The following is a 26731-nucleotide window of genomic DNA, read 5'->3' on the forward strand; positions in this document are numbered from 1 at the left end:
AAAATATAATTAAATGAAATAACACATGTGGCGCAATTGTATAGTACAAACAGGAGAAAATTTATTCATATTTACGTGACAACACACAGTACGCTTTGCATGTTATTTCGGATGCTTCTCTGAGTTTCTTCTTTTTATGTTTGTTTACGTTTTATCTGTCATTTTACATTGAATCATTAATTTGATGACACTTTTCAATTCACATTTCATATTTATATCCGAAGCTTCTATTGATATGCAATTCGCCATATACACGGTGCAGTATAAATCGAAAAAGATCAATCACTATTATTACCCTTTAAATGGATCAGTATAATAACGCGTTATTAAATTTAACAAAAGATATCGCGTACTTCATACGTGCAACATACATACATTTCCGCCATATATATATATATAATATATATATATATATATATATATATATATATATATACACATATATACATACATACATATACATACGGAACTTATACATTTTACACGATATACTTTTACACAGTTTATAACATTGAACGCACTCATCTCTCTCCTCTTCATCTCTAAAACATTCATCTGCACACAAGTACATCGCGGAACAACAACCCGAGTATTAACAATCTGATCTAGCCGAGTTTCTCCCTTTTTATAATCTTTGCGCATTGCTCTTTGACAAATGTATAAAAATTATACTCCCATAGAAAATGTTTATGTTCAAATCCAATAACGAATAAATTCCCTTAAATCGGGAAATAAGTATCAAACGCATACGAAGTCTTAGAAATTGATTTCTGTGTTAATCATGCATCAAAATAAAGGATTAAAGACAGTTTTAAATTTATGACACACATACATACAGCAGAAACGTCGTACTTTTCACAGAGAACTCTCACATCGACAAAGCGCGCGAGTAAATAAAGTTGACGAACCTCTATCATACTGAAGGAACCTAGTAATTAAATATAATATAACTAAATATAATTAAATATAATATAAACTACCCCGTTCTCGATTAACAATTGTAAGTGATCTTATCTAAATACTTTCGGCCAGATCGTAAGAAGTTCACGTGCGAACAATTAACCGATGATAAAAGGTTTCGTTGGTTATCATATAGAAGATATCTGTTTGAGTTTTTCGTGCGATACTGCAAAACTTTCCATTCCAAGAAAAAATGTACTGAAATTTGTTATCTCTTGCAACTCCAATTTATTATTTAGTTATTTAAATTTAATATGACAAGTATACTTTGAACTGATCAATTGTTAGAGTTTCACAAAGAAAAAAAGCCCCATCCTTCTTTGGAATTTTCACTTACTAAGGATCGCAAAGTCACATTCTTGCACGTTCATTAATTTACATATAAGATTTGAGAGTAATATCCAATCTATAAAAATAAAGTAATTGGTGCTTCTAATTTCTTATAAAAATGCGCATGTAGAAGTACATGTACAGTGTGTATGTATATAAAGATATTCTCTCTAAATCACTTCATGAATCGTGCTTACATGAGATTCTAAGTCCTAATATTTGTGTGCTGCGTAATAATTCTTATCCAACTTGTGTTTAACTCAACTATCACGTTTATGTTAAAATTAGAAAACAATATATGTACTTACTACTTATAATTTTGAAATTTCATTAAGTGTTAATTTTGACTATTCTAAGTTAGCTCTCTGCATTATAATTAGTGTTTTAAAAGTAATAGAAGAGCAGCTAGAATCCCATCATTCTGGACGAGTTATTCTTTTTTAATTCTATGCATAGACATCGTTAGAATGAAATAAAAATTCTAAGAGATTTTAAAAAATAGTAAAAGAATGCTTGATCCAGAATGACATTCTAATATATCCCGAAAAACTATTCAAATAACAATTTTCTCTAATCAAAAAACTCAAACAATATTTAAAGGAACATTTTAAAAATCTAGCACATACTTTAAGCATTCTTACGCGTCTCTCAGACATTTGTGTCTGATTTATAAGAATGTTCAAAAGAAGAAATTAGATATTACACAATCTGTAGATTGTACACTTTTAAAAAATGATTTCGACAGCTCTGTGATAAAAAAAATAATGAGAATATTTGAATCTCACAAATGTAATGTTCCTCGTTGATCCATAGTAAGTCAGCAATAAGAGAACGAATCATTACTTTGTCTGGCCTTAATATATAATTAATATATAATTAATAATATATAATATATAATTAATTATAAGTTGAAAAATATAAATTCGTAATTTTTAAGACGAAGTTTACTTAAAAAATAGACAAAGCGTACATATATCTAATTGACAATACTGATATTTTTTTATGTATTTCGCGATGGAAATTTTTGATACTTAAGAATCGTGGTGAAAATTTGTAATATTGAATTGTAAAGATACATAAGATACAACTCTGTCAATTGATACTATAACGAGTTCCAATTTCTTTTTATCGAGCATTCATTCACAGAATTCCTACGTTATTCTTGCATCCAAAGTTAGTTATATGAAAAAAATTTAAAGCAATTTCAGCTGCATTTATATAACGTATATAGCGAAGTATATATAAAAATAAAACGAATATATATCTAATAATATATCTAATAATATTGAGAATGGTTAGACCTAAGATCGCACTATTCTATACGATTCTATACGATCCCATACCACAGAACTTGTGGGTTAATGTGAATAACTCGAAAACTTGAATCCTGATATAGATATCATTTTTACTTGCGCAAATATATCAACTTCAATCATCGTATAATTAAATCTCGATAATCATTATCTTCGATTCTATTTTGTTTCATATACATCACATTTTTTGTATTACATCTCAGATGTGGACGGCATAAGTAAAAACAATTAAATTTACTTGCACGAGTTCCAAGTGCATATCATACGTGAAATCTCTAAATATAATATAAATGAGATATTGTTTTTTTTTATACAATCGATGTCCTTCTTTCTAGCGTTTCTTTATTCTAAATTTTACGGCTCAGTTGTGTTTTGGTAAACTAGAATTTTTCTTTCGATCTGTCATTTACTTCATGTATAATAGAGTGAGAAACTATATGAAAAATATAATATTTTTATATGCACTACAAAAATTGAGAGAATAGAAGGAGAGAGAAGAAATATTTCCGATAACTTTAGAATAAAGGAAATTGACTGTATTACTTGAGAGAGAAATACTCTCTTTTCTACATATATATTTTATTAATTTCTTAAATAATTTACATATCGAAGAAATCAATAATGTTTCGATTAATTGTTCGTTTAATTATCAATATTTTGACGCAACTTTTTCTTTAATATAAGTAATAATTGGATATCAATATCAGAGAAAAAAGGATTCATCTCACAATTGAGAAATGCATTCGCGTTGAAAAAAGGAAAATGCATTTTATATCCGTTACATTTAGTATTATTCTCACTAAATTTACTTAACGACGAATATGTAATAAGGAAATAAATTCTCTTCATTCTAGATTAATTATTTTACCTAAAATCGATCATACGATCGATCGTTTGCAATTGCAAGATACATATTTTTTTTTAATTTAGAATACACAGTCTCTGTGACAATAGTATATTATGAAATAAAAAAAGAGCTTTGCCCAAAAAAATAAATAAAAATGACAAAAACCTAGAGCTATACAAATTTATTTGTCGCTAAGAATGCCAGATATGAACGCAGATGGACATATTCACCAGTTACGAGGAATTTCGTTGAGAATGATTCGTATTAAATTTTCCATAATTCAGAGAAAAGAAGAGCTCGTGCGACTCTTTGTATCTCTTTCTCGGCTCGCAAGTCAGGTCAAGTTAAAGGACATCATTGACACTTACCTAGTGAATCCACTAAGTAGATTATTCTTTATGTCCTTTTAAGTACAAAAATTATATTCGATTAAATCGGAGAGGATTGATTTGAATGTTAGAACGTTACATGGTGATCAGACACATCAGTGGGGTTCATACTGGCGTAGGAAGTGGTCGCGCTTTGATGGTTGTCGTTTTGGAGTAGAGGAGAGTCTGATTGGTCACGTTGGTGACGTCTAGTTTCACTTTCGCTCGCGAGTTCGCGGTCTTTTCTACGCCCTCGGCGCGACATCACGCCTAAAAAAATACAAAAACAAAAGTGGATGGATTAAATATGGATGAATTAAATATTCTAAACATTCTTTTATCACACCCCATAACAAACCTTTTTTTTAATATAATAAGTAATAATTAGATATCAATATCAAAGAAAAAAGAACTGTTCCTTTTTGTGTACGATTACTTTTTCGTGTCTGTATAGCATTTCTGTTTCTATACATGAAAAGCAATTCATAAGCCAAATTAAACATAATTTTCATGCAATACGAAGCATTTCATCATTATATAAAAAATTCATTTTTTCAAAATTTTTTTAAAGCAACAAAAGCAATGAGATGCAGCGTGATAATGCGATAGCGACAGCTATTTTGAGATTTACAATCAAGATACACATTTTATTTGCCAATATGAAATGGATCGCGCACAATAATATCCCAGTCAGCCAAGTTGAATAGATTTTGCCAAGCATCTGTTACAAATAGTTTTCAGCAGAAAGGCTACAAATTTAGTACAGAGTCTGTTAATTTCAATTATATCAGATTGTGACAGATCCTACTAACATAATTTGAAAACAGATGAAATAGAATAGAAGCAGTAGAAATAGAATAGAATCTAGTCATTCACAGCTCTTGTTCGGTTTCAACTGCAATTTGCTATCAAGTTCTGTGAACAGGCTCTGCCGGCAAAAGCACAAGCCTAATGCGGATACAGTTGATGCCAATTTGCTAGCAACTTCTGAATAAATCTGTTAATTTGCTGGCATACTGCGCGCATTTTACTTGCTGGGATGTTTGCCATAAGAGAATTCTTTTAAGAATATAGTTATAAAAAAAGTTTTCCATATATTTTTGTCTATTACTATTGTTCATTATTTAATTTTAAGTTGTAAAATTAAATAAACTTATCTTTTTTTTATATACAATTTATATGTGCAAATGAACGATAATATATGGAAAATTTTTTTATAACTATATTCTTGAGACAGAGACAGAGACAGAGACAGAGAGAGAGAGAGAGAGAGAGAGAGAGAGTGTGTGTGTGTGTGTGTGAGAGAGAGAGAGAGAGAGAGAGAGAGAGAGAGAGAGAGAGAGAGAGAGAGAGAGAGAATGAAACAATTATATTAATTATATGAATTGATATGTAATTATCTGTTTAATTTATTGTGCAATTTTTATTGAAGCAAAATCTAAGGAAAAAATCTCATTAATATCATATTATCCTTATTTTTTTACATATTATTATAGGTGCATATATTGGCAAATATTATACATTTAAATTAAACAACTGATCTTGATAGCAATGTATAGAAAACTCATATCATGATAATCTTAAAATTCTAAAGAGATATATACAAAAATATAAATTTTAAAAACATCTTGCACGCACAATATCATAAAGAAAATATAAAAGATGAATGCAATGTGAGCAGCATATGAAATGATTATATATGTTTCTCTTCACCAGTAATAGCCTCTATGCATTTCCATATCCCTGTTACAATAAACAATTTTATAGCAGCATCTAGTCAATCCATAAATTTAATTATAGGATTCGACAAAGAGCTGTTTGATCATTAAATAATACGTAATTTGGGAAACGTTTTATATCTCGCAATTCCAAAATTATATGCATACATGTTGTGAAAAACGTGTTAGATATAGCGCAATATATCTATCAATTAGTGACAGGAATTGCATACAAAAATGCGATACACAAAAGTATAAATATAAATAAATAATATATAAATAATATATAAATTATATATAAATCACACATATAAAAAGAAATAATCATCATAAAATAAAAAATTAGAATATAAAATATATACATATTTTTAAGACGTATATATTTTTAAAAAGCTTTTTTCTATTTAAATAATTTATCAAAATAATCAAAAAAATATCGAGTGTAAATTTTTAATCATTAAAAAAATATTATTAAAGAAATTATATATATATATATATATATATATATATATATATATATATATATATATATATATATATACATATATATACACACACACATACTCTTAAAATAAAAGCTAAAATGCACATCTAATGTGATATAATGTGTAATGTGTAATACATGTACATAGATACATACATATATACATACATACATACATACACACACACATTATATGTATGTGTGCATTGTTAAGTATGAAGATTATTAATAATTATATTAATATATAATATATATATTATATATACATATATTAATATATAATAATTTTATAATTTCTTAATCATTGATTGAAATTTAAAATAATATATCTTATGATATAATTAGTCAAGTTATGCATTAACTTCCATACAATTACACACAGGAGATATTGCATATGTATAATTTTTTATCATAAAGTATTATTTTCATATTATTTTGCATAGATATGCATCAAAGCTAAGTTTCCCTAATAAATTTTATATATTGTGATTTTAAACTTTAAAATTCTTTAAAATTTAATTCTCTAAATTAAAAAACTAAATACTTATGTTCTTTATATAGAGATACATAAATCAAAGAGGAAAAAAGAAGAACATAATGTATTAAATAATATCTAGAACTACAGTATAAATCATTTTATAACTTTAATGAAAAAATATGTTTGCGAGTTTCTTACCATTTGGACATAGATAATAGTGCATAATAAGTTAAATATATAATATTAAGAAGAATATAGTCATGTAAGCTTAAAATATAAAAGATTATCAGTTATTCCAATCTAATTAAATTTAAACAAAAAATAAAACAAAAGATGTGAAAGATTTGCTTTTATATACAGAAAATTGCACCTCCTGGATTATATTTAATTAAAAATATAAGAATTGATAATATTGAATGGTATCTCAAAGATAATTCTATCTACATTGTGTACAATAAGCAACATATAGAAAACATGTGCGACGCATTTTGGAAATAAGAAAAAATTGTCAAAAAACTTATCATGTATCACAGTGCAGACGTCTTTTCCTTTTATTTATTTATTTTTTTTTAACTCAGATACCCAACTCTGCATACCTATCTCTCGTATACGACTTTGAACGTAGGTGTGGTTGTAGTGGGTGTAGAAGGAGAATTGTGTTTGCTTACACGATGAGTCAAAGATGTCTCTTGCACGTTGTCCAAATTCCCATGCATCGCTCTTTTGTGATTGGCCAACTTCTCCCTATTCATGGGTGAGCCTAGAACCACCAGGAGCCATGACACCAATCGATATTATTCAGAATTATATCTTGTTACTCAGAATTAAAGAATTGATTCTTCTCAGTAAATAAAACTAAGCACAGACATTATTAATATAAAAATATTTAAAGTAAACATATCTCGGTGTAATTTCCTACTCGCTGTACATACAATCTCTGTCGAATTTGCAAAGCTGTTCATATCGAACACAAGAGATCTTGCTACATTCGCATTATATGCATATAGGGATATGAAAATAAGATTTTTAAAACTGGTGTGCCCATAAACAAGAACAAAGATTATTTGTTATCTCTCCCCCCAAGCATTAACATGCTCACAAAAAATCTGAAAGAGTACAATCATTGTGCTATCAGACATGTGTCCACTATTTAGCAGTGAACTCCAAATTTGCATAAGATATGTTTTATACAATGTATAAGCAATGATAGCATATTTTGTGTGTATAAACAACATAAACATAAAATAATTGAATATAACATAATTGAAAATATATAATCGTAAATCAGCTGAAATGTCTCATCTAGTTTTTCTGCAGTGTCATTTTTCCCTATCATTACACATACAAAGTTACAAGTGTAAGATAAGATAAAAGCGGAAATGATAAATGTAAAATCAAAGAAGATTTGGATTACCGGAGATGTAACCTAAGACTTTTCCTGCATGCATTTATATATATATATATAATTATATATTTATATATAATTTATATATATATATATATATAAATGCATGCAGGAAAAGTCTTAGGTTACATCTCCGGTAATCCAAATCTTCTCTGATTTTACATTTATCATTTCCGCTTTTATCTATATATATATATATGTACACGCATATAAAAATTAGATGTAAAATGACTGTCATAATTATATATATGAGAGTTTTCTTACCTATATAACTTAATAATACTGGCAAAAAGATGAGACCATGCGCTGCTCCAAATAACACAATACCTAGATACATTCTGAAGTAAAAGACCTGCAAAAATTTTTTAGTTGAATAATGCTGCAATTTTATATAAAATATATAAAATAAAATAAATAAAATAATCAAATGCGCTCGCCATCTATGATTAATTTGTGATAAGTGAAAATTTTGAAAAAATTTGTGAAAACTGAAGAAATTATTTGAAACAAATTAAGAGGGAATATGAAAAATGAATTATGACTTAATCGTACTCATACCGAATGCAAATTTTTTTTATAATAGACGGCAACGATTTCAATAATTAATGTTCTATTTATGATCGAAAAAACAAACAAACAAACCTGGAAAATTTGGCTTTTTGCAAAGCCCAGGACTATGATACCACCAAACTTTGTCAATGTGATACCGCTAAATACCGAGCTTCCCATATTCGTCAACGCATCTGCAACTCTTTCTACTCTAGTAGCTTGAACTGATACCGAAAAGGAATGCACTAAATGACTGCAAAATTCGACAGCTATACCAACTGCCTGCAACAGCAACAAACATCAATTGATACTCATTAGCTTTTCTTACCGATTTTTAATAAATAATTTATTCATATTTTTCGTTATCCGACATACTAATAAAAGCAAAATATTTATTATAAAAATGTGATGATAATAAATAATTGAAAGTAAAAGGAAAAAAAATTATCAACTGATTTATGATATGTAAATATATTGTATTCCGTTTATATATTATTTTAAAAACTCGAATTGTGTGTAAAATGCAAAATTATAAAAAAATGTCCCAATACTAGTAACACCACAAATAGATATTTGCTGTTCTATAACAATTAACTTACCATAACAAGATTCACTAAAGATACCGCATTCAGAGTTATATGCCACCAATACATCAAGCCGCCAATATTGACGACGATCATTGTGATTGTAATTAGAACAACCAGCGATGAGAAAATGTCCAAACCCATCAGCAAGAAAGTAACGACAAATATAGCGAGTAATGAGATTCCTATACTTTGCAATGTATCAGGCCACATGGTCAAATACTGCTCGTAAAATACATAGAAAACACTATATGGAAAAACTTCCACAGTGGTGTTTTTACTGAGACGTTGCAGGTTACAGTTGAGCATATCTGTAATATTAGCTGCTACGACTCTGGCTGCTCTCATCGATTCGTAATAATCGGCTGAAGTTTTGAGAATAGTGTGATAAGCCATGAAATACGAAGCGCCAACAGTTGACATCCCTGTGTTAGGATCGGTCATGTAATTTACACCATGTCCGTAAGCCGCATGACCTCCTTTAGCGCAAGTTTCGTCGGGATTATCTTGCAGGAAGAACGATACGTATTTGTCGAAATCCATAGGCATCGGTCTGTTGTATTTGTTCAAAGTGATATTGCAACTACGACATTGTCGATCTACGATTCAAAAGTACGTGAAGTAAAGTATATACGCGATTATATAAAACATTTTTATACAAAAATACGTACCAGTATGTGGACAGAATGAATTGTTCGTAGGAAAATATCTGCAACAACCGGGTAATCCAGACCAATCGATATAATCGTCCATCCAAGACGAAGCAGGCTTAGCTATATAAGTTCTAAAAAAGGGAACATTTTTATATAAAATCCAAAAAAGACGTTGTAAATTTATTCATGAAACTTTTGCATTATACCTATTTGATTGTTTGGATGCTGTAAATATTTGAGTTGATACTGAATCGCTGTTACAATATTGTCCACCGCAAATGAGATTTTGCATTTTAGTATCCGAATAATTTAGGCCATCTTTAACAACGAAATACATCGGTGGTCCAATAGATAAATAATTATTTAAGAACTGCAAAAGAAGTGTAAAATTTAGTATTTTTTATAATTTATGTTTAGCGCGGATATTGATGCTTTAAATTATTCGTACTTTGAAATATTTAAGCACAAAACTATCTTCAGGCATAGAGAGCTCTTGATCTAGGCCAATTTCGATGTGTGGTATTACAGCGATACTGCTGCAAAGGCAACCGAAAAACACAATCATCACAGCCGTGCGAACCCACTTTTGCAACAATAACGGAACATATGCAACTTTGAAAATTTTATACAATATTCCATCTACTACTTCTTCTCCATCATCACGCTTGGAGTGTATAAAGCAACATACATCCAGTCTGTTGTTCTAAAATTATAAAAACGCGCTTTATGCATTAAACGTAATAATTGAATAGAATATATAATTAACAAAAATTCATTGTAATAAAAATTAAATTTTTACAAGAGAACTTCTATTAAATATACAAAGTATTCTATTAAATTCTATTCTATATCTCTATTATATTATTCCATAAAATGTATACAAGAAATGTTAAATATATGATTATATAAAAATTTCTAATAAATTTAAAACAAATTTAATTTTTAAATTTCTTCCATTTTAAATACATACCGTATACCGAATTGTGTCAAGAGCTAAGAGACTGACGAAACATGTAATTTGCAATATAAAGTCCACTAATAAAGCCATTCCAGCATAAAGAGCAAATGCCTTTACAGCAGGCATATCAGAGAGGCTGCCTATAAATCAATAGAGAAAGAATAAATTATAACTTATCCGTATTTATGAAAACAATCTCATTTTCTTATTTTCCAATATATATTTCGTATTTACATTATATTTCGTACTAACACATACCTAGGAAGAAGCAACAGCTTTCCGATACACTAGTAAGCAACATACTAGGACCGACTTGACCCAGTGTACGTCCGATATGTTCCTGAATCGATTCATTCGGGCGTCTGCCCTCTCTCTGATGAGTTTGAACGAGAATAAAAATATTATCTACTCCGACCGCTAGTACCAAGAACGGAATGACCTCGATGATAATCAGTGTAGCTGGTACACCAATGAAGCCAAACAGTCCGACTGAGCAAATCACAGACAACAGCACTATAAGCACACCTCCAAGCCCAAGAGTAATCTTGGAATCGTACTGAAATCATATAGCAAATATCGATTATATATAAAATTGTGCAAGACGAAAAAACAAAAATGGCATAGCAATCACATGATGTAGATTCTCACCAAGAGACGAGTGCATGATCTAATTTGGCCGAGTGATACTGCGATGTATCCAAACATGATGACATATGATACCAAAATAGTTACAATGTCCGATTTTGATTCACGATTCAGTTCATCCTCGATAGATCGTTCTGATGTGAACGCAATGTCCATAAATGCCGGTTTTTTCGTTGCAGTCCAATTTTTCATAAAGTTAATAAAACTGAAATTAAAAGAACGATATATGAATGACATAATCTTACTCGAATTTAATAATTTTGCGAATGCAAGTTTACCTTTCTTCCCATTCCATAGCAGGAAGCAATTTAGCTTTATTGTGATAATTGTTTACAAGAAAAGTAAGGATTATAGCGGTTGCCTTTTCATATGGTGGATTATGAAGGTCATGTCCTGGAGGCAAAAATCCGCCTACTGCGATTGCCGGTTCTATAGGACCGCCGTAAGGCGCGAGACAATCAGGATTGTATGCATTCCTGAAAGATGTACAAAAATAATATAAATATAAAACATACATTATATATATATATATATATATATATATATATATATATATATAAAATACTGTTTTACATACAAATATCTAAGAAACATTCAATCTGCCTCTTAGGCATATTTTTTCATTAATGGTTCATCAATTGTTTTATCTTGTATATTCTTTAAATTACTTCAATTCTAATCTAAACTGTTTTTTTACAATATTCTATTTTTTCATTGTTACTGATTTAAGGCAAATTTATTTTGTAAATCAAGTAATATAACTTGTTTTTCAAAATAATAATACTAATTTTTTCTTTATGTAAAAATTTAAACACTATAAAATCCTAATGTAATCTCAAACCCAGCTTAATCTCTATCTCGTAATAATTATATATACAGGGTGGGCCATTTTAATCTATGCACCCAAATTTCTTTGTACCTAAGACAGATACGGAAAAATGATTCAGACAAAAGTTTTATGGTTTCGAGGGGGCCATAAGATGGTATCATTGGTTTGACCTTGAAGAGTTATTTGAAGGTCACATGAAGGTCACCTTTAATTTCTTAAATGGAACCTACTATTTGGCATTGCACATTCTTGTAGCTTATCTCGAGAGCTTTCCAAAACACTATAATTAAGTACCTTTTTGTTAAGTACTTTTTGAGTTATGAGGCTTGAAATAATTTCTTAATTTTACATAAACCGTAAAATATCTTGTAAAATATTCATTTTTCGATTATCTTACCTTAATACTTTTATGTACAAAATAATGAGAGGAATCAATTGGTGTAAAGAAAACACATAGTTGTTTTTAAGAAAAAATATGTAATTTGCAATTAACAATTCCATATTTTTTCTTAAAAACAACTATGTGTTTTCTTTACACCAATTGATTCTTCTCATTATTTTGTACATAAAAGTATTAAGGTAAGATAATCGAAAAATGAATATTTTACAAGATATTTTACGGTTTATATAAAATTAAGAAATTATTTCATGCCTCATAACTCAAAAAGTACTTAACAAAAAAGTACTTAATTATAGTGTTTTGGAAAGCTCTCGAGATAAGCTACAAGAATATGCAATGACAAATAGTAGGTTCCATTTAAGAAATTAATGGTGACCTTCATGTGACCTTCAAATAACTCTTCAAGGTCAAACCAATGATACCATCTTATGGCCCCCTCGAAACCATAAAACTTTTGTCTGAATCATTTTTCCGTATCTGTCTTAGGTACAAAGAAATTTGGGTGCATAGATTAAAATGGCCCACCCTGTATATATATATATATATATATATATATATATATATTGTGACGTTGCCGTCCCGACGCGCGTCCATCCGTCCCGGGAATCTTCACGGGGCGCGAGCCGAGCGGCCGCGCCAGAAAAAGATTGAGAGAGAGCCGTGTCGAAATCTCCGGAGAGACGAGCCATTATCCTTTTTCGCGCTAGTACTAATTATTTTTTGTATCGTTTTTGTACGTCGGGCAACCCGCCGGAGGGAAACCAGAAGAGGCCCAAGAGGAATCATTACGACAGCCGATACGACAGCGCCGGAGGAACAGAGTCTCGGGTGGAGATCGCCCCCTTCAAATAAAGGAAGGAAATCAGCTGTCTTGTGGGCCGAAATAACCGGGCCGGATCGGCGCCACCCTCAGAGGAGGGAGGACGGAAAATCTACCTCCGGACGATCAGGGATACCAGGATCGCCGAAAGTCAGCAATTTTAAATTATCGGGGCCGTTACGGCCCCCGATACGGCGTTGTCGCGGGGCGCAGTAATACTTCGCGTGTCGCGGCGCTATTGGCCGCTAATCCGCGCACCCCTGCGCGCAGAATTGACGCCGCTATCGACCCTGGATCGCGAGATCCAGGGACTCATTCTGGTGCGGGCGCTCTCAGCAGATAGTCGCTAAAAATTGTCGTTATCGTTTTGTGTTCGTTGTCGAGATCCAGTCGAGAGGACGAGCCGAGGATCATCCCCTGGCCACGGGAGAAAGTATCGGTGAGGTTGCCCATCGCTAATTGTAAGCCACGTACGCGATTCAGTCCGCGGACCGGCCGCTCTGTCGCCGTCGCCATTTTCGTGTCTCGTTGTCGCTCGGGCCTTTTACCGAGCTCGCGATTTTCGTGTATTTCGGGCGACCGGAGACAAGCGACCGAGGCATCAAGGACGATCGTAACGTAGGCCGTAGCTGATAAGGAACCGTTCGTCTCTCTCCGGGATTCGGGGTGTCGTAAAACGCGTAGTGACCGGCTCTCGTATATCGACCACGTGCGCGGTAAATCGCGGGGAATGCGTCCGCTATCCGTGCTGTCGAAAAGAGTTGTCGAAACCGCGTAAGACATCCCCGCAATCGATCTCCGGGCAATTTTCGTCTGTAATTAGCGTGTATGTGAGCGTGTGACCGTGTGCGTGTGACAACGTGGCAAATGTCGTGCTGTCCTTGTCGCTCTTGATACTGGTACGAATTGCGTTTATTGCGTGGTATTTGTCGTACGTTGGAGTGTGTCGCGGTGCATAATAGATTAAGAAAGTGTCGAAATTCGAGGGTTTCGCGTAGATAGAAAGCGTTACGCCGAAAAGAGGCGAAGCGGCGTCCGACGGCTATCGAATTCCGAGTGAATCGATCTTGCTCGTAGCAAGCGAGATTTTTCGTCTTCGCAAATCGCTTGATTACTATCGCTCAATTGTTAACCTCATTTCAAACATAGTGCTGTCGATTAAAAGAGCGAGTAACAAAGGGAATAGATCTGTTAAATGCGTCCTCGAGGAGATTGTCGAAATTTCCGTTACGCTCTCGAAACGCCGTTCGGTTTCGCAAAGTCCGGCCATAAAAACGGGCCTGGAGGACGATAAATATCTCCGCTGTCTTATGATCTCGATTTCGTATTGCTATTGTTATCACCGCTGTCGATCTGTTGTACATTATTTCAAATTTTCGCATTTATGTTAAACTCAGTTATATTTCGTTAATTCAGTCTCGCTAATTTATGTCATTATTACTATTTCTTTCTAGAACTTGTTATTTCTTTCCCTTTATATTCTTTTCTATTATATTTCTTTTATAATAAATTTGTTACCTTCTCTTTTATATTAAATTCGCGTAATTTATTTGAGTGTTCGTTTCTCGTGTGTGTTAAATTCCGTTGTGTTCGTCAACTTTCGTAATCACCGACAGCTTCGCATAAAATAATTCTAGATCCTTTTCAACGGACCCTGCCCCTCTACCGTTAGGTGAGCTGGTCGGCCCGTGGCGAAACAGGCTAACGTTCTTCGCGTTATTCTGACGATTTTGCGAACTGATACGTGGAAGACCGTATCTGGCGCCCATCTTCGAGATTTCGAGACGGCCTTCGCTTCGCCGCGGCTCGCGCGAGAACACCCTCCATCTGAGTTCCTCCGAGCGCGAGTATCTCTATCCACCTTGTGTCTTTTTTTTGACGGCGTTTTCGCTCCCCATTAACATCCTCCTCTCCAACACCCGAGGAGGATCGAAAAATTAAAAATAAAAAGACGTCGCAATATATATATATATATATATTGTTACAATTTGTTATACAGGGTTCACCAAAAGTGTGGAAACCCCTTAATATTTCGAAAAATACGCATTTAAAAAAAAATGTTTCATACAAAAGTTATAGGGTTTTATGTGGCGCATTACACAGCAACATTATTATGACCTCGAATAGCGTTGTCAAGGTTATGTGAAGGTCACCTTCAACTTTTTAAATGGGACACCCTATATGCTTTTGCATACTCTTGTAGCTTATCTCGAGAGCTTTCCAAAACACTGTAATTAAGTTAGTTTTCATTAAGTACTTTCCGAGTTATGAGGCTTGAAATCATTTCTTAATTTTACATAAACCATAAAATATCTAGTAAAATATTCATTTTTCGATTATCTTACCTTAATACTTTTATGTACAAAATAATGAGAGGAATCAATTGGTGTAAAGAAAAAACATGGTTGTTTTTAAGAAAAATATGTAATTTGTAATTAACAATTACATATTTTTTTTTTTAAATAACCATGTTTTTTCTTTACACCAATTGATTCCTCTCATTATTTTGTACATAAAAGTATTAAGGTAAGATAATCGAAAAATGAATATTTTACTAGATATTTTATGGTTTATGTAAAATTAATAAATGATTTCAAGCCTCATAACTCGTATTTTGGAAAGCTCTCGAGATAAGCTACAAGAGTATGCAAAAGCATATAGGATGTCCCATTTAAAAAGTTGGAGGTGACCTTCACATAACCTTGACAACGCTATTCGAGGTCATAATAATGTTGCTGTGTAATGCGCCACATAAAACCCTATAACTTTTGTATGAAACATTTTTTTAAAAATGCGTATTTTTCGAAATATTAAGGGGTTTCCACACTTTTGGTAAACCCTGTATATTTCATTACTATATTCTATAATCTGTTCTATTATGTTCTATATTCTATATACTATTAATACTAGTAATATGTTACTCTAGCGCTTCTTAATTAATAATTTTTACTTGTGCTGAAGGATCTACAAAAGGTACTACATCGCTAAATGATTTTTCATATCATATAGACTAATAAAATAAATAAGTAAATATTATTGCGCACTTTCTTTTGTCATCACTTACTGCGAACAAACTCTGAAGTGGTCCAAATAGTTGACTGTATAATTGTTATCGACTTCCGAAGTCTCAAACTTTTCTAAACTATCTTGCCAATAACCCCAAATACTTTGAATAGTACATTGTGATACCGTTGTCGGTCCGGTAAATGGTCCAGTTAAAGGAGCGAAACATATATCCGCTAATGTGTAGTTGTTAGCAGTAATTATATGCTTAATTCCTTCTTGCAATTCCAAGACTGTTTTTAGGAAAGTATCATTAAACACAGGTCCAAATACGATTGGTCCATTAGAAGTGTTGTGCACAATCTGTAATTAACATTAAATAATTATACATAGCATATCAAATCAAAGCTATAATTTATTCCTGTCTTATGATAAGCAATAATTACACAGTAGTTTATCTTTATTTGGAAAAATACATACAGTTATATAAATCAATATAAATCATTTTATGCAAAAATATAAACATAACATGTAACAACTTAATGTATTTCAATAGTACATACATTCGGTAAGCCGACAGAAGTGATAATAATTTGTTCGTTTCGATAAAAGGGCTCAAAGTGTTTATCGAAATATTCCCTTTCGACACGTGATCGGGAATGCGGAGATGCCCACAGTTCTACAGGATCTGTAGTAACTTGCATATATTTTATGCCATGTCCCAAAGCAACGATCAATAGGAAGCCAAGGAAAAGTATTAACCAAGGTCGAGAAGCGCAAACTGTATCAGAACCATTAGTCATTAATATAATATAATGTAAAAAAAGTTTTGTGCATATAACTAAAACTATTCTAAAAATTATTCTACATAAAATGTAGAATATAAAAACAATATTTTACTTACACGTTCCCCATTTGCAGAAGAATTCTTGCAGAAATTTGTCAGTACCTGCTCCAAGCTTCTCAATGAAAGTGGATTGTTCTTCGTCAAATCCACTTGGTAATTCGTCGGTTGATATAACGCCTATAAACATACATATTAAGTGCAACAAATTCCTATTTATAAATAAACATTTGATTAAGCATTTTATTTCAATCTTGAGTATGTTACTAAATATCCAGTATGTATTTCATAATTTATAATTAATACAATAATATTGCAAATAATCAGCTTCATAAAACAGCAAAGAATAGAGAAAAATACCAATTCCTAAAATAAATAATATACATATATAAGATTGACAATAAAATGTCTTAAATATAATTATAATGAACAGCACTGGAATAATATTTTATTATATTACACATATATATAAGAAAAAGATAAAATTATTTAAGATAAGAAGGATTTAATTAAAATTAATTTAGAAATATAAAGAATTAGTATTTTTTAATTATTAGAATTAATGTCTCTAATGTTAAATTATGATATAAAATAGCTCTTATCAAAACTAATATAGAATTATATAGAATTTTTGTTACAACTAAGTGTTAAAGAGTAAGTTTAAGATCTCCTTAACAACATTAGAGATAGATTGAATTTTATTATAATTTTGTAAAAAATAGAGAATAAATAAAACAATTCTGTACAACACACATACTTGCAACATGCTTTTCATTATTTTAGAGACAGTATCTTTTATTTTTGTTAAATTCGCATATCGAAATTAAGTAATTTCTATTTATTTTGCTAATTCACTTTTCTTAAAATCATTTTCCAATGCTGTCATAGGAAAATCTTTCTATATTAAGTTCATTTAATTAAACGACACATTTCACTAATCTTCTAATTTATTAAAAGCAGTATTTATCGTCCTATTATACACATGCAATACTAAGACTTGCAAAAACGATTTAATTTAATATAAAAGAAATACAAAATACTTGCACAACACAATTTTTGTGAGTAAGAGATATTTATATAAATATTTCTAATCAAGTGTTAAAAAAAAGTTTATATACATCTTCTTTTTCTTTTTTGTTTTTGAAGTTTAAAAATATTCTCGATAAAAATTTTTTATGAAAACAAGCATCGATTTTGCCTCAAACTTTAATAAAATATTTTCATGCAATGTAATGCAATATTAATAGAACACAATCTCATTGCATGCTTTTTCTACAATTTTTGCCAACCATGCTTCAAACTTGTTCAAATATTTATTTTGTTCTTAAGCCTTTGAATCTTTAATGCAATTGTGCAGTTAACAAATAAAAATTCGCTACAACGCGTGCGTGTGAATATGTAATTTTGCATATTGTCACATGAAAAGAGATACACAAGTTAAAGAGCTTAACGCTATAGCTAAAACTAAGTTTGATAAATCTAAAAGTGCAAATGTTCTTGAAGAAAAATTATTTAATGCACAATTGACATCCAGTGGCAGGAATAATCTGCAGGGCTAGAAACAAAAAAAGCGAAAGAAACAAAGAAATAAACGAAGCGATAAAAGCAACAAAAAGAAACAAAAAGAAAAATACGAAACAAGAACGTAATAAACGATTACAATTGCGAACATCGAAGATTTTAGAATCGAAAAAACCTACTGGAACGCTTAGACTGAAGTGGGCTGTCTTCTTGGTCAGCGGCAAGGGCAATACGAGCACCATCTCCTGGGTGTAATCCGGCAGCTAGCCGTCTACCCACCTGTCTTCCTACCTCCTCCCCTCGTGCAACTATACATACGCGCACACCATACATACACAACTTGTCAAATATTTTTCTCTCATATACATAAGTATCATTTACGCGCATTAATTAGTCAGTATAAAAACATATTCCATTCGCACATAAATATTTGATAAATCACTTGGAATCTAAATGACTGAATTATTAAATATATATTAGTTCAAAGAATAAAGTAAACAAATAATTAGAGTTAGTATGTGCAAACGTAAACATCAACATTTCCAGAAAGAATTCTCATGTGTTATGATTTACAAACACATCAAATATTGAATGAGACAACAAAAATTTGATAATAATTCGTTATAAGAACGTAAACAAAATTTAATTTTTTGGAGGCAAGTTTCAATTGATATATAATACCTCTTCTTTAAATATTTTATGTAAATATGTAAGTATTTTATATAAATATTTTATATAACATTGAAAATAATTATCACTGCAATAATTCATAAATGCGTTTGCACGATTACAAATGTATAGGAGAGTAATCACTACAATTCTGAATTGTCTTAACGTTTCTCACAAAAGTAATGTTCATTTTTTATAAAAAAGAAAAAGGAAAAAGAGGAAGAAAACGAGAAATTAATGAGGTATTATACATGCTTTTTTCTCAGATTTAAATAATAAAACAAATAAAACATGTTAAACAAATGCAGAGAAAAAACCCACAATTAAAAGATAAATAGCAACAATAGAAGATATATCTAAATATAATTATTACAAAAAAGTTAATCACACAATGAATTCTATGATTTCGCGCGCGTCTCTTTTATTATCCCCTCATGTATTTATTTAGAAATGTAATTAATAATCAAAAATATAACATTAGTTAATTAATAATTAACTACATAAATTCAATAAATTATCAAAAATAAATAATATATGCAAAATATAGGTAAACAAAATTCAAAATTGAATAAAGGCACACTCCATTTTTTATTTACATAGCTTACGTTGCAACAAAATCTAATTATATATATATATATATATATATATATATATATATATATATATAAGAAAATATATATCTTGACTATATATATAGTCAAGATATATATTTTCTTAATATGTACAAAACGAGATAAAACTTACCTATACGCTTCCTGTGGCTGAAACACATTACTAATAGGAGGAAAAGACAGGTGCCACATACAAAAATAATTATCATTATAACTTGATAACCATCGTAACCGAAGATTGAGAATGGTTTTGGAAGTGGAGGCACCGGTGGTGGTGTTGGACAACTTTGATCACAATCAACACAACTGCAAGCTGGAGTATTTTTCTACAAAAGAAAAAATTAAATACATATTTCTCATTATTTCATATTTATCTTTTGTACATTTTATCCATGTCTTATAAAAAGTGGTTAAGTTAATCATAAATGTCTTTATGCATTTTTTTATGCACAAATAATAACATAATGAAATAAAATGCACTAAAAATAAAATATTCAAATATTATTTAAATTAATTTTTATAAATTTCTGCTTTCTCTTTTTCTCTTTCTACTAATAATGTATAGAAATACAAATAATTTGAATATTTCTCTAGTGTTTAAACACATATTTATATAAATAAAAATTAATAATAAAGTAATTTTATATTAGATGTGTTAATTATCAAATATAAAAAATATACAGCAACATATTTTTCTATGTTAGAAAATTACATGTTTAAATATTCTAAAAATAATAATCTTGAAAAAAAATTCTTTCTGTATATTTAATTCTCTTAAAATTCTATAAATTGTTTATAAGATTTTTACATATTATTTATCAAATACAGAAAAATAATTCAAATATTCTTATTTTTCGATTATGAAAAATGTAATACTTAATTTTTGCACATGCACTTCCTCCATTAAAAAGTATACATTAAAAATGTAGGTCATTAAATTAACAACTAGACCAACTTGTTTTCTTCTTAACTACTATATGAATATACAATTAAGTTGTTATTCTTCCAATGTCGAATAACAAGATAATAAAAATACATCTGCTACTTAGCAAAATCAATCCAATCAAATGATTCCTATCCTTTTTTAGAATGTATATTTCAATAATTGCTGCTTATTTTCTTACTTACATTTGTATAACATGAAATATAATAATTATTTAGAGAACTCGTGTATGATACTAATAAGAAAGTGACTCACTGCTCTACATAAAAAAATCTTTACAAAAGGAATGTATGTAGTAAGCACTTTGCTTATTAGCATATTTAGATCTTTACAGCGTTAATAAATCTAAAAAGCTCATAAGAGAACATTTGAAATATATGTGTGTGTGTGTGTGTGTGTGTATTCCGTATATAATTTTTAAAAAATATATTGCATATCTCTCTGAAAATAATACTAACGTTTAGCGCCTTACTGCATGGCGTGATTAGAGGATCTAATGGTATAAAGGGGCCAACAGGTTCATCAGTATTTTTATATGTAATTTGGAAAGGTACATAGATATTATTCTCCGCATCGCCCATATAGTGGAACCATTTTAAAGGAGTGCATCTACTTGCACCCCATTCTCCACACATTAGATCTAGTGCTAACTGGCCTGTGCTCGGCACTGATACTTTATTGCACGAGTTAAACGTTCCTTCAAGATACTTATTTGTTATGTATACATCTATCCCATCAATATATTCTACACCTGAAAAAAGGAATTCAAAATCATAAAATCGCATATTGAGAAATGTTGGCAGAAAATATTCAATTTCAAGTGTCAAATTGATGAAACAAAATATCAATATATGTATATAATTACCGCTTGCTTCGCCTTTCTCCGTAACATTGATAAATTTGCTTTGGTTAGTAGCGCATGTAAAATCGCAAATGTGCTTTGCTAAATTATCTAAGCAACTAGGGCATCTTTTTAAAAAGTTGGATGCAAGCTTGATATTTGCATCCAATGTTGTAAGTTGATTCTTGTCGCAGCAAGTATTAATTCCCGTGCCATCGTCCACCAACAAGTGTGGACAATGCTTAGCCAACAATTTCTGTCCCTCGGAATTCAATGGTTTCGCCGGGCCATTATAAAGACAATTCTTTTTGTGCTGAACTGCATCCTGATAACATTCTCCATACCATATACAATGACTACTATTATCACTGGCGACCTGTTTGGAAATAAAAAATATTTTTAAATTTTCACTTTTTTAAGCATATATTAAAAAAATAATGCTCTAAAATTCATCTTACAAGATTTGTTACTAAACATTTTTTCCAGTTATATACATCTGTATACATAAAATGTTTGTTACTAAATATTAATATTATATACGTCACTTGATGTATAACTGCGCTTACACAAGGCGCATATAAAGATATAAAATATTGCACGAAACGTTTCCTAATTGAGTTCTTCATGACCTGTGTATTAAAGCTTATATATGGGATTTATTTGAAGCAATGAGCTGAATTAATGATTTAATTCACTTAATTTAAAGCAGAGCATTGTATGAAGAACTCTACAAAGAGAAATAACATTTCGTGTTTTACACAAGATATTCTTATACAAACATATATAACTAATGACGATTATGTAATATTAATATTGCTTTATCTTAATTTATAATTTAAAATTATATGATATAACATGATAACATATTTAATTAACTTTATTTAATTGAAACAATATATATATATATATATATATATATATATATATATATATATAAAAGAAGAAAAATAAGTTTTATATATACAGGGTGACCCATTTTAACTTAGGCAGCCAAATAACTCGAAAAATAAGCAAGATAGAGAAAAATGTTTTAGACAAAAGTTGTATGGTTTCGAGGGGGCCATAAGATGGTATCATTGGTTTGACCTTGAAGAGTCATTTGAAGGTCACGTGAAGGTCACTTCAATTTTTTTAAATGGAACATCCTATATATTTTTGTACATTCTTGTAGCTCATCTCGAGAGCTTTCCAAAACACTATAATTAAGTACATTTTCGTTAAGTACTTTTTGAGTTATGAGGCTTGAAATAATTTCTTAATTTTACATAAACCGTAAAATATCTTATAAAATATTCATTTTTCGATTACCTTACCTTAATAGTTTTATGTACAAAATAATGAGAGGAATCAATTGGTGTAAAGAAAACACATAGTTGTTTCGAAGAAAAAATATGTAATTTGCAATTAACAATTCCATATTTTTTCTTAAAAACAACTATGTGTTTTCTTTACACCAATTGATTCCTCTCATTATTTTGTACATAAAAGTATTAAGGTAAGATAATCGAAAAATGAATATTTTACAAGATATTTTACGGTTTATGTAAAATTAAGAAATTATTTCAAGCATCATAACTCAAAAAGTACTTAACGGAAAGGTACTTAATTATAGTGTTTTGGAAAGCTCTCGAAATAAGCTACAAGAATGTACAAAAATATATAGGGTATTCCATTTAAAAAAATTGAAGTGACCTTCACGTGACCTTCGAATGACTCTTCAAGGTCAAACCAATGATACCATCTTATGGCCCCCTCGAAACCATACAACTTTTGTCTAAAACATTTTTCTCTATCTTGCTTATTTTTCGAGTTATTTGGCTGCCTAAGTTAAAATGGGTCACCCTGTATATATATATATATATATATATATATATATATATATATATATATAAAACTTATTTTTCTTCTTTTTCTAAATATAATCTAATTAAATAAACGTCTGTTTCAGGTTATGAAATAATGTAATAGATAAATATAATAGATAAAATATAATTATTATATATAAATATTATATATTAAATATATTATATATTATATATTAAAATAAAAATTAATATATAATTAGTTATTATTTATACAAAAGTTATTGAGAAATGTTATAAAATTATTACGAATATTGCTCCAAAAGCAAGATAGTTTGTTTTTTCTAAGTATATTTTCTTGAAAATGAATGATTATTTTCTAAAAAAGATAATTTTAAAAAGAATTTGCGAAATATTAAACAAATTTAATTTCTTTATGTCTATAATAATAAATTTTGTTGAATATACATATATTTATTTTGCTATACAAATATAAATAACATATCTACTTTTTTATTTTCTTAAAAGATTTTCTTAAATTTTTTCAATTTTTCTTTTCTATTAACTAGGATATATTTGTTGTAAATAAAATTAAAATAATTATATACATATACATATATATATATATATATATATATATATATATATATAATATATAATTATTATATTATATATATAAATTATTATATTATATTATAATTATATATATAATATATAATTATTATATTTTATCTATTACATTATTTCACATCCAGAAATAGACGCTTATTTAAATCTAGAGAAAGAAGGAAAAAGCTTGTATAAATATATAAAAGTATTTAAAAAAATCGCATTTATCGTATCTCTTTATCGTATTATATGATAAAATGACACCCCATATCAGCTTCGAATGAGTCATGCGTTTATAAGGAATCATATAAGTCACGCAATGGGCGTTTATACTTTGTATTATGAGCGGCACGAAGCTAAGAAAGCGTTGCTAACCGTCTTTATAAACATTCTCGAATCGTTTGCATTGATAATACGTACAAAAAAATCGCATAATTTACATCTTATCATTCGAAACGAAAGGAATTTATTATCTGAAGTTTCCCTTTTTTTTGCGTCGGATTTGACTTGCATAATTGCACGTAATGTATGTGTTTATCAATCACTTATCGATCATTTTCGCATTCATTACACGACAGTGTGAAAATGCGTTTCGATAAGTCTTAATGAATGTATTGATGATACACATAGATGTGCTTTTTATTTCTCAAAGAAAATATCTGAGCAGAATATATATTGTTGATAACAACAATATTAACATAACTTCATTCTTGATCCTACGCTCGTCTATTTTCCTTTCTTTGTTTCACATTATAATACGAAAATAATTATTCAATGAAATCAGATGAATATAACGGAATGACACGAAATGAATGATATTTCATAATAGACATGATACTTATGATACTTAGAACTACGCATTTTAATTATCGAGACTCGTTAATTAAATATTGATAAGTAGTCATATCATGCCTCGTGTAGAGAATTAAATTCCTAAGATATATAGAACTTTATAAAAATATACTCATTCTCATGGAATTTTAATTTCATGTTTATGTACTTAAGAATATATTTAAGAAAAAAAGTTTATTTTACTTCTTTTTAATAAAGCGCAAAATATTTAACCCAAAGCTCTCTCATATTTGTTTGAAATGCATTAAAAAGATTTATTTTAAAAATAAATAAAAAATATATATATTCTTTTTATCTACATGAATTCGTAAAAATTTTTTTTATAATATAAAAAAAATAAATATATATATCTATTTTATATTATTGAAAATTTAGACAAATTGCAGCGGAGAATAATAAAGTTATTGAATAAGCGGCGCTTTGTGTCGCATCAAGTCGCGCTCTTTCTCGACATGAAACGATCAATCATCGCTCACGTCATCTAGCGCTTAATCACTCGCGACTGATTCAACGTTGCTCTTTTTTTCGCGTTACGATTACATACATTAGTCATGGATCTGAGGAGAAAGACAGCAAAAAAACGCACGCGAGCGTAAAACGAGGCTGCGACTTGATGATAATTGGACCAAGGTGTTCCAAGAATTACATATTTTTCGCATCGCCCCAAGGCAAGAATTCAGACGCGAGGTCACGATGCCCGGTGACGTCTCGCAACCGAGTAATCATCGCTCATCGATATCGAGGGATTTACGAGTCGATAAAAAAAATAAAAAAAAATAACATTTCTCGCTGTCCTTGACCCAATAAACAATTCATGTGTGTCTCGAGACGGCAAATCTCTCGCCGCCGCGAAAACAGCATATAATTAAATTTAATAAATCCTACGGACATACATAACAGGACGACGACTGGCTTTCACGGCGATCAGCCGACGTGACGTCACGCGGCGCGCTCGCGCACCTAAATCCTCGCTATTGCCAGGGTGTGGACAATACAACGTACGCACAAATACAACAAATAGACACATACACACGCATGACAAGCGTGCGTATGTGTGTACGTGGTATACATGTGCACGTGCAACGAAAGATACGAAGGGAAGAGAAGATACACACCGTCTGAGACGGGGCGAGGGAGGGGAAGTGAGAGGAGATTTGACGCACGCGCGGAACTTAAGCGTCACAAAAAGGACGCGGCGCAAGTATATCGCTCACCTACATATACATGTATATATGTATGCATACATTATTATCGCTTACCGGACTCGCGATGCTAGACAAGGTCAACAGTAGCAGCAACAGAGGCCAGAGTACACCGTTGTCGTACATGGTCGCGACCGCACCTGTCAAAGTCCGACGACGAGGGCGATTCACGGCCGTTACACTAGTCCTGTGCATCGCGCGCGGCGATTACACTAACCGCGAGATGCGTCACGCCCGGAATTCGTTTCCCTTTACGCGTACGTTAATCGCTATCGGATACTGGCGCCTCCTAATCCTCGGGCGGCTCGATTTTCCGTTGGACGAGCGACGGAACGTCAATCACGAAATGACCATCGCCGCGAAACGCCACGATGAATCTCGTATCCTGTCTGCACTCGCGCGCAATCTCTGCTCCCCCGCGGATGTTCGTGATTCGCGCACCGTGCAAGACAACAACCACTCAGACCGCCGTCTCGATCGCAACTGCCACCAC

The 26731-nt window shown here is 30.6% G+C and overlaps 1 protein-coding gene across 4 annotated transcripts; it reads right to left on the reverse strand.

The window, feature by feature from the left end:
* Positions 1 to 36: 36 nt before the first annotated feature.
* Npc1a (Niemann-Pick type C-1a) lies at positions 37 to 26731 on the reverse strand. Of its 4 annotated transcripts, none has more exons than XM_083098565.1 (20): positions 26296 to 26731; positions 21798 to 22149; positions 21391 to 21683; positions 20123 to 20315; positions 18889 to 19017; positions 17249 to 17368; positions 16908 to 17125; positions 16406 to 16707; positions 11571 to 11768; positions 11296 to 11497; positions 10906 to 11203; positions 10660 to 10787; positions 10138 to 10392; positions 9896 to 10059; positions 9708 to 9820; positions 9052 to 9635; positions 8546 to 8734; positions 8168 to 8255; positions 7095 to 7258; positions 3949 to 4088 (listed from the first exon to the last, which is right to left on the reverse strand). In XM_083098565.1, exons 1-19 carry the CDS (start codon positions 26431 to 26433, stop codon positions 7095 to 7097), a joined length of 4128 nt encoding a protein of 1375 aa, XP_082954691.1. In that variant the 5' UTR covers positions 26434 to 26731; the 3' UTR covers positions 3949 to 4088. The 4 variants fall into 4 exon arrangements, with proteins under 4 accessions (XP_082954690.1, XP_082954693.1, XP_082954691.1 ...); XM_083098566.1 differs by having other exon boundaries at positions 3950 to 4088; positions 7167 to 7258; XM_083098564.1 differs by lacking the exon at positions 7095 to 7258 and having other exon boundaries at positions 37 to 4088.

This window comes from Camponotus vicinus, unplaced genomic scaffold (genome assembly GCF_025532165.1).
Source record: "Camponotus vicinus isolate PSW18456_S1 unplaced genomic scaffold, iyCamVici1.0 SCAF_4, whole genome shotgun sequence".
Taxonomy (NCBI): domain Eukaryota; kingdom Metazoa; phylum Arthropoda; class Insecta; order Hymenoptera; family Formicidae; genus Camponotus; species Camponotus vicinus.

Bases quoted from the DNA above. Each gene is read 5' to 3' on its own strand.
- Npc1a (XM_083098564.1), bottom strand. From the start codon at position 26,433: ATGCACAGGACTAGTGTAACGGCCGTGAATCGCCCTCGTCGTCGGACT. The intron at 22,150-26,295 runs GTAAGCGATAAT...ATTTCCAAACAG, and splicing joins TGTCTAGCATCGCGAGTCCG to GTCGCCAGTGATAATAGTAG. The intron at 10,060-10,137 runs GTACGAATAATT...CTTCTTTTGCAG, and splicing joins TTGTGCTTAAATATTTCAAA to TTCTTAAATAATTATTTATC.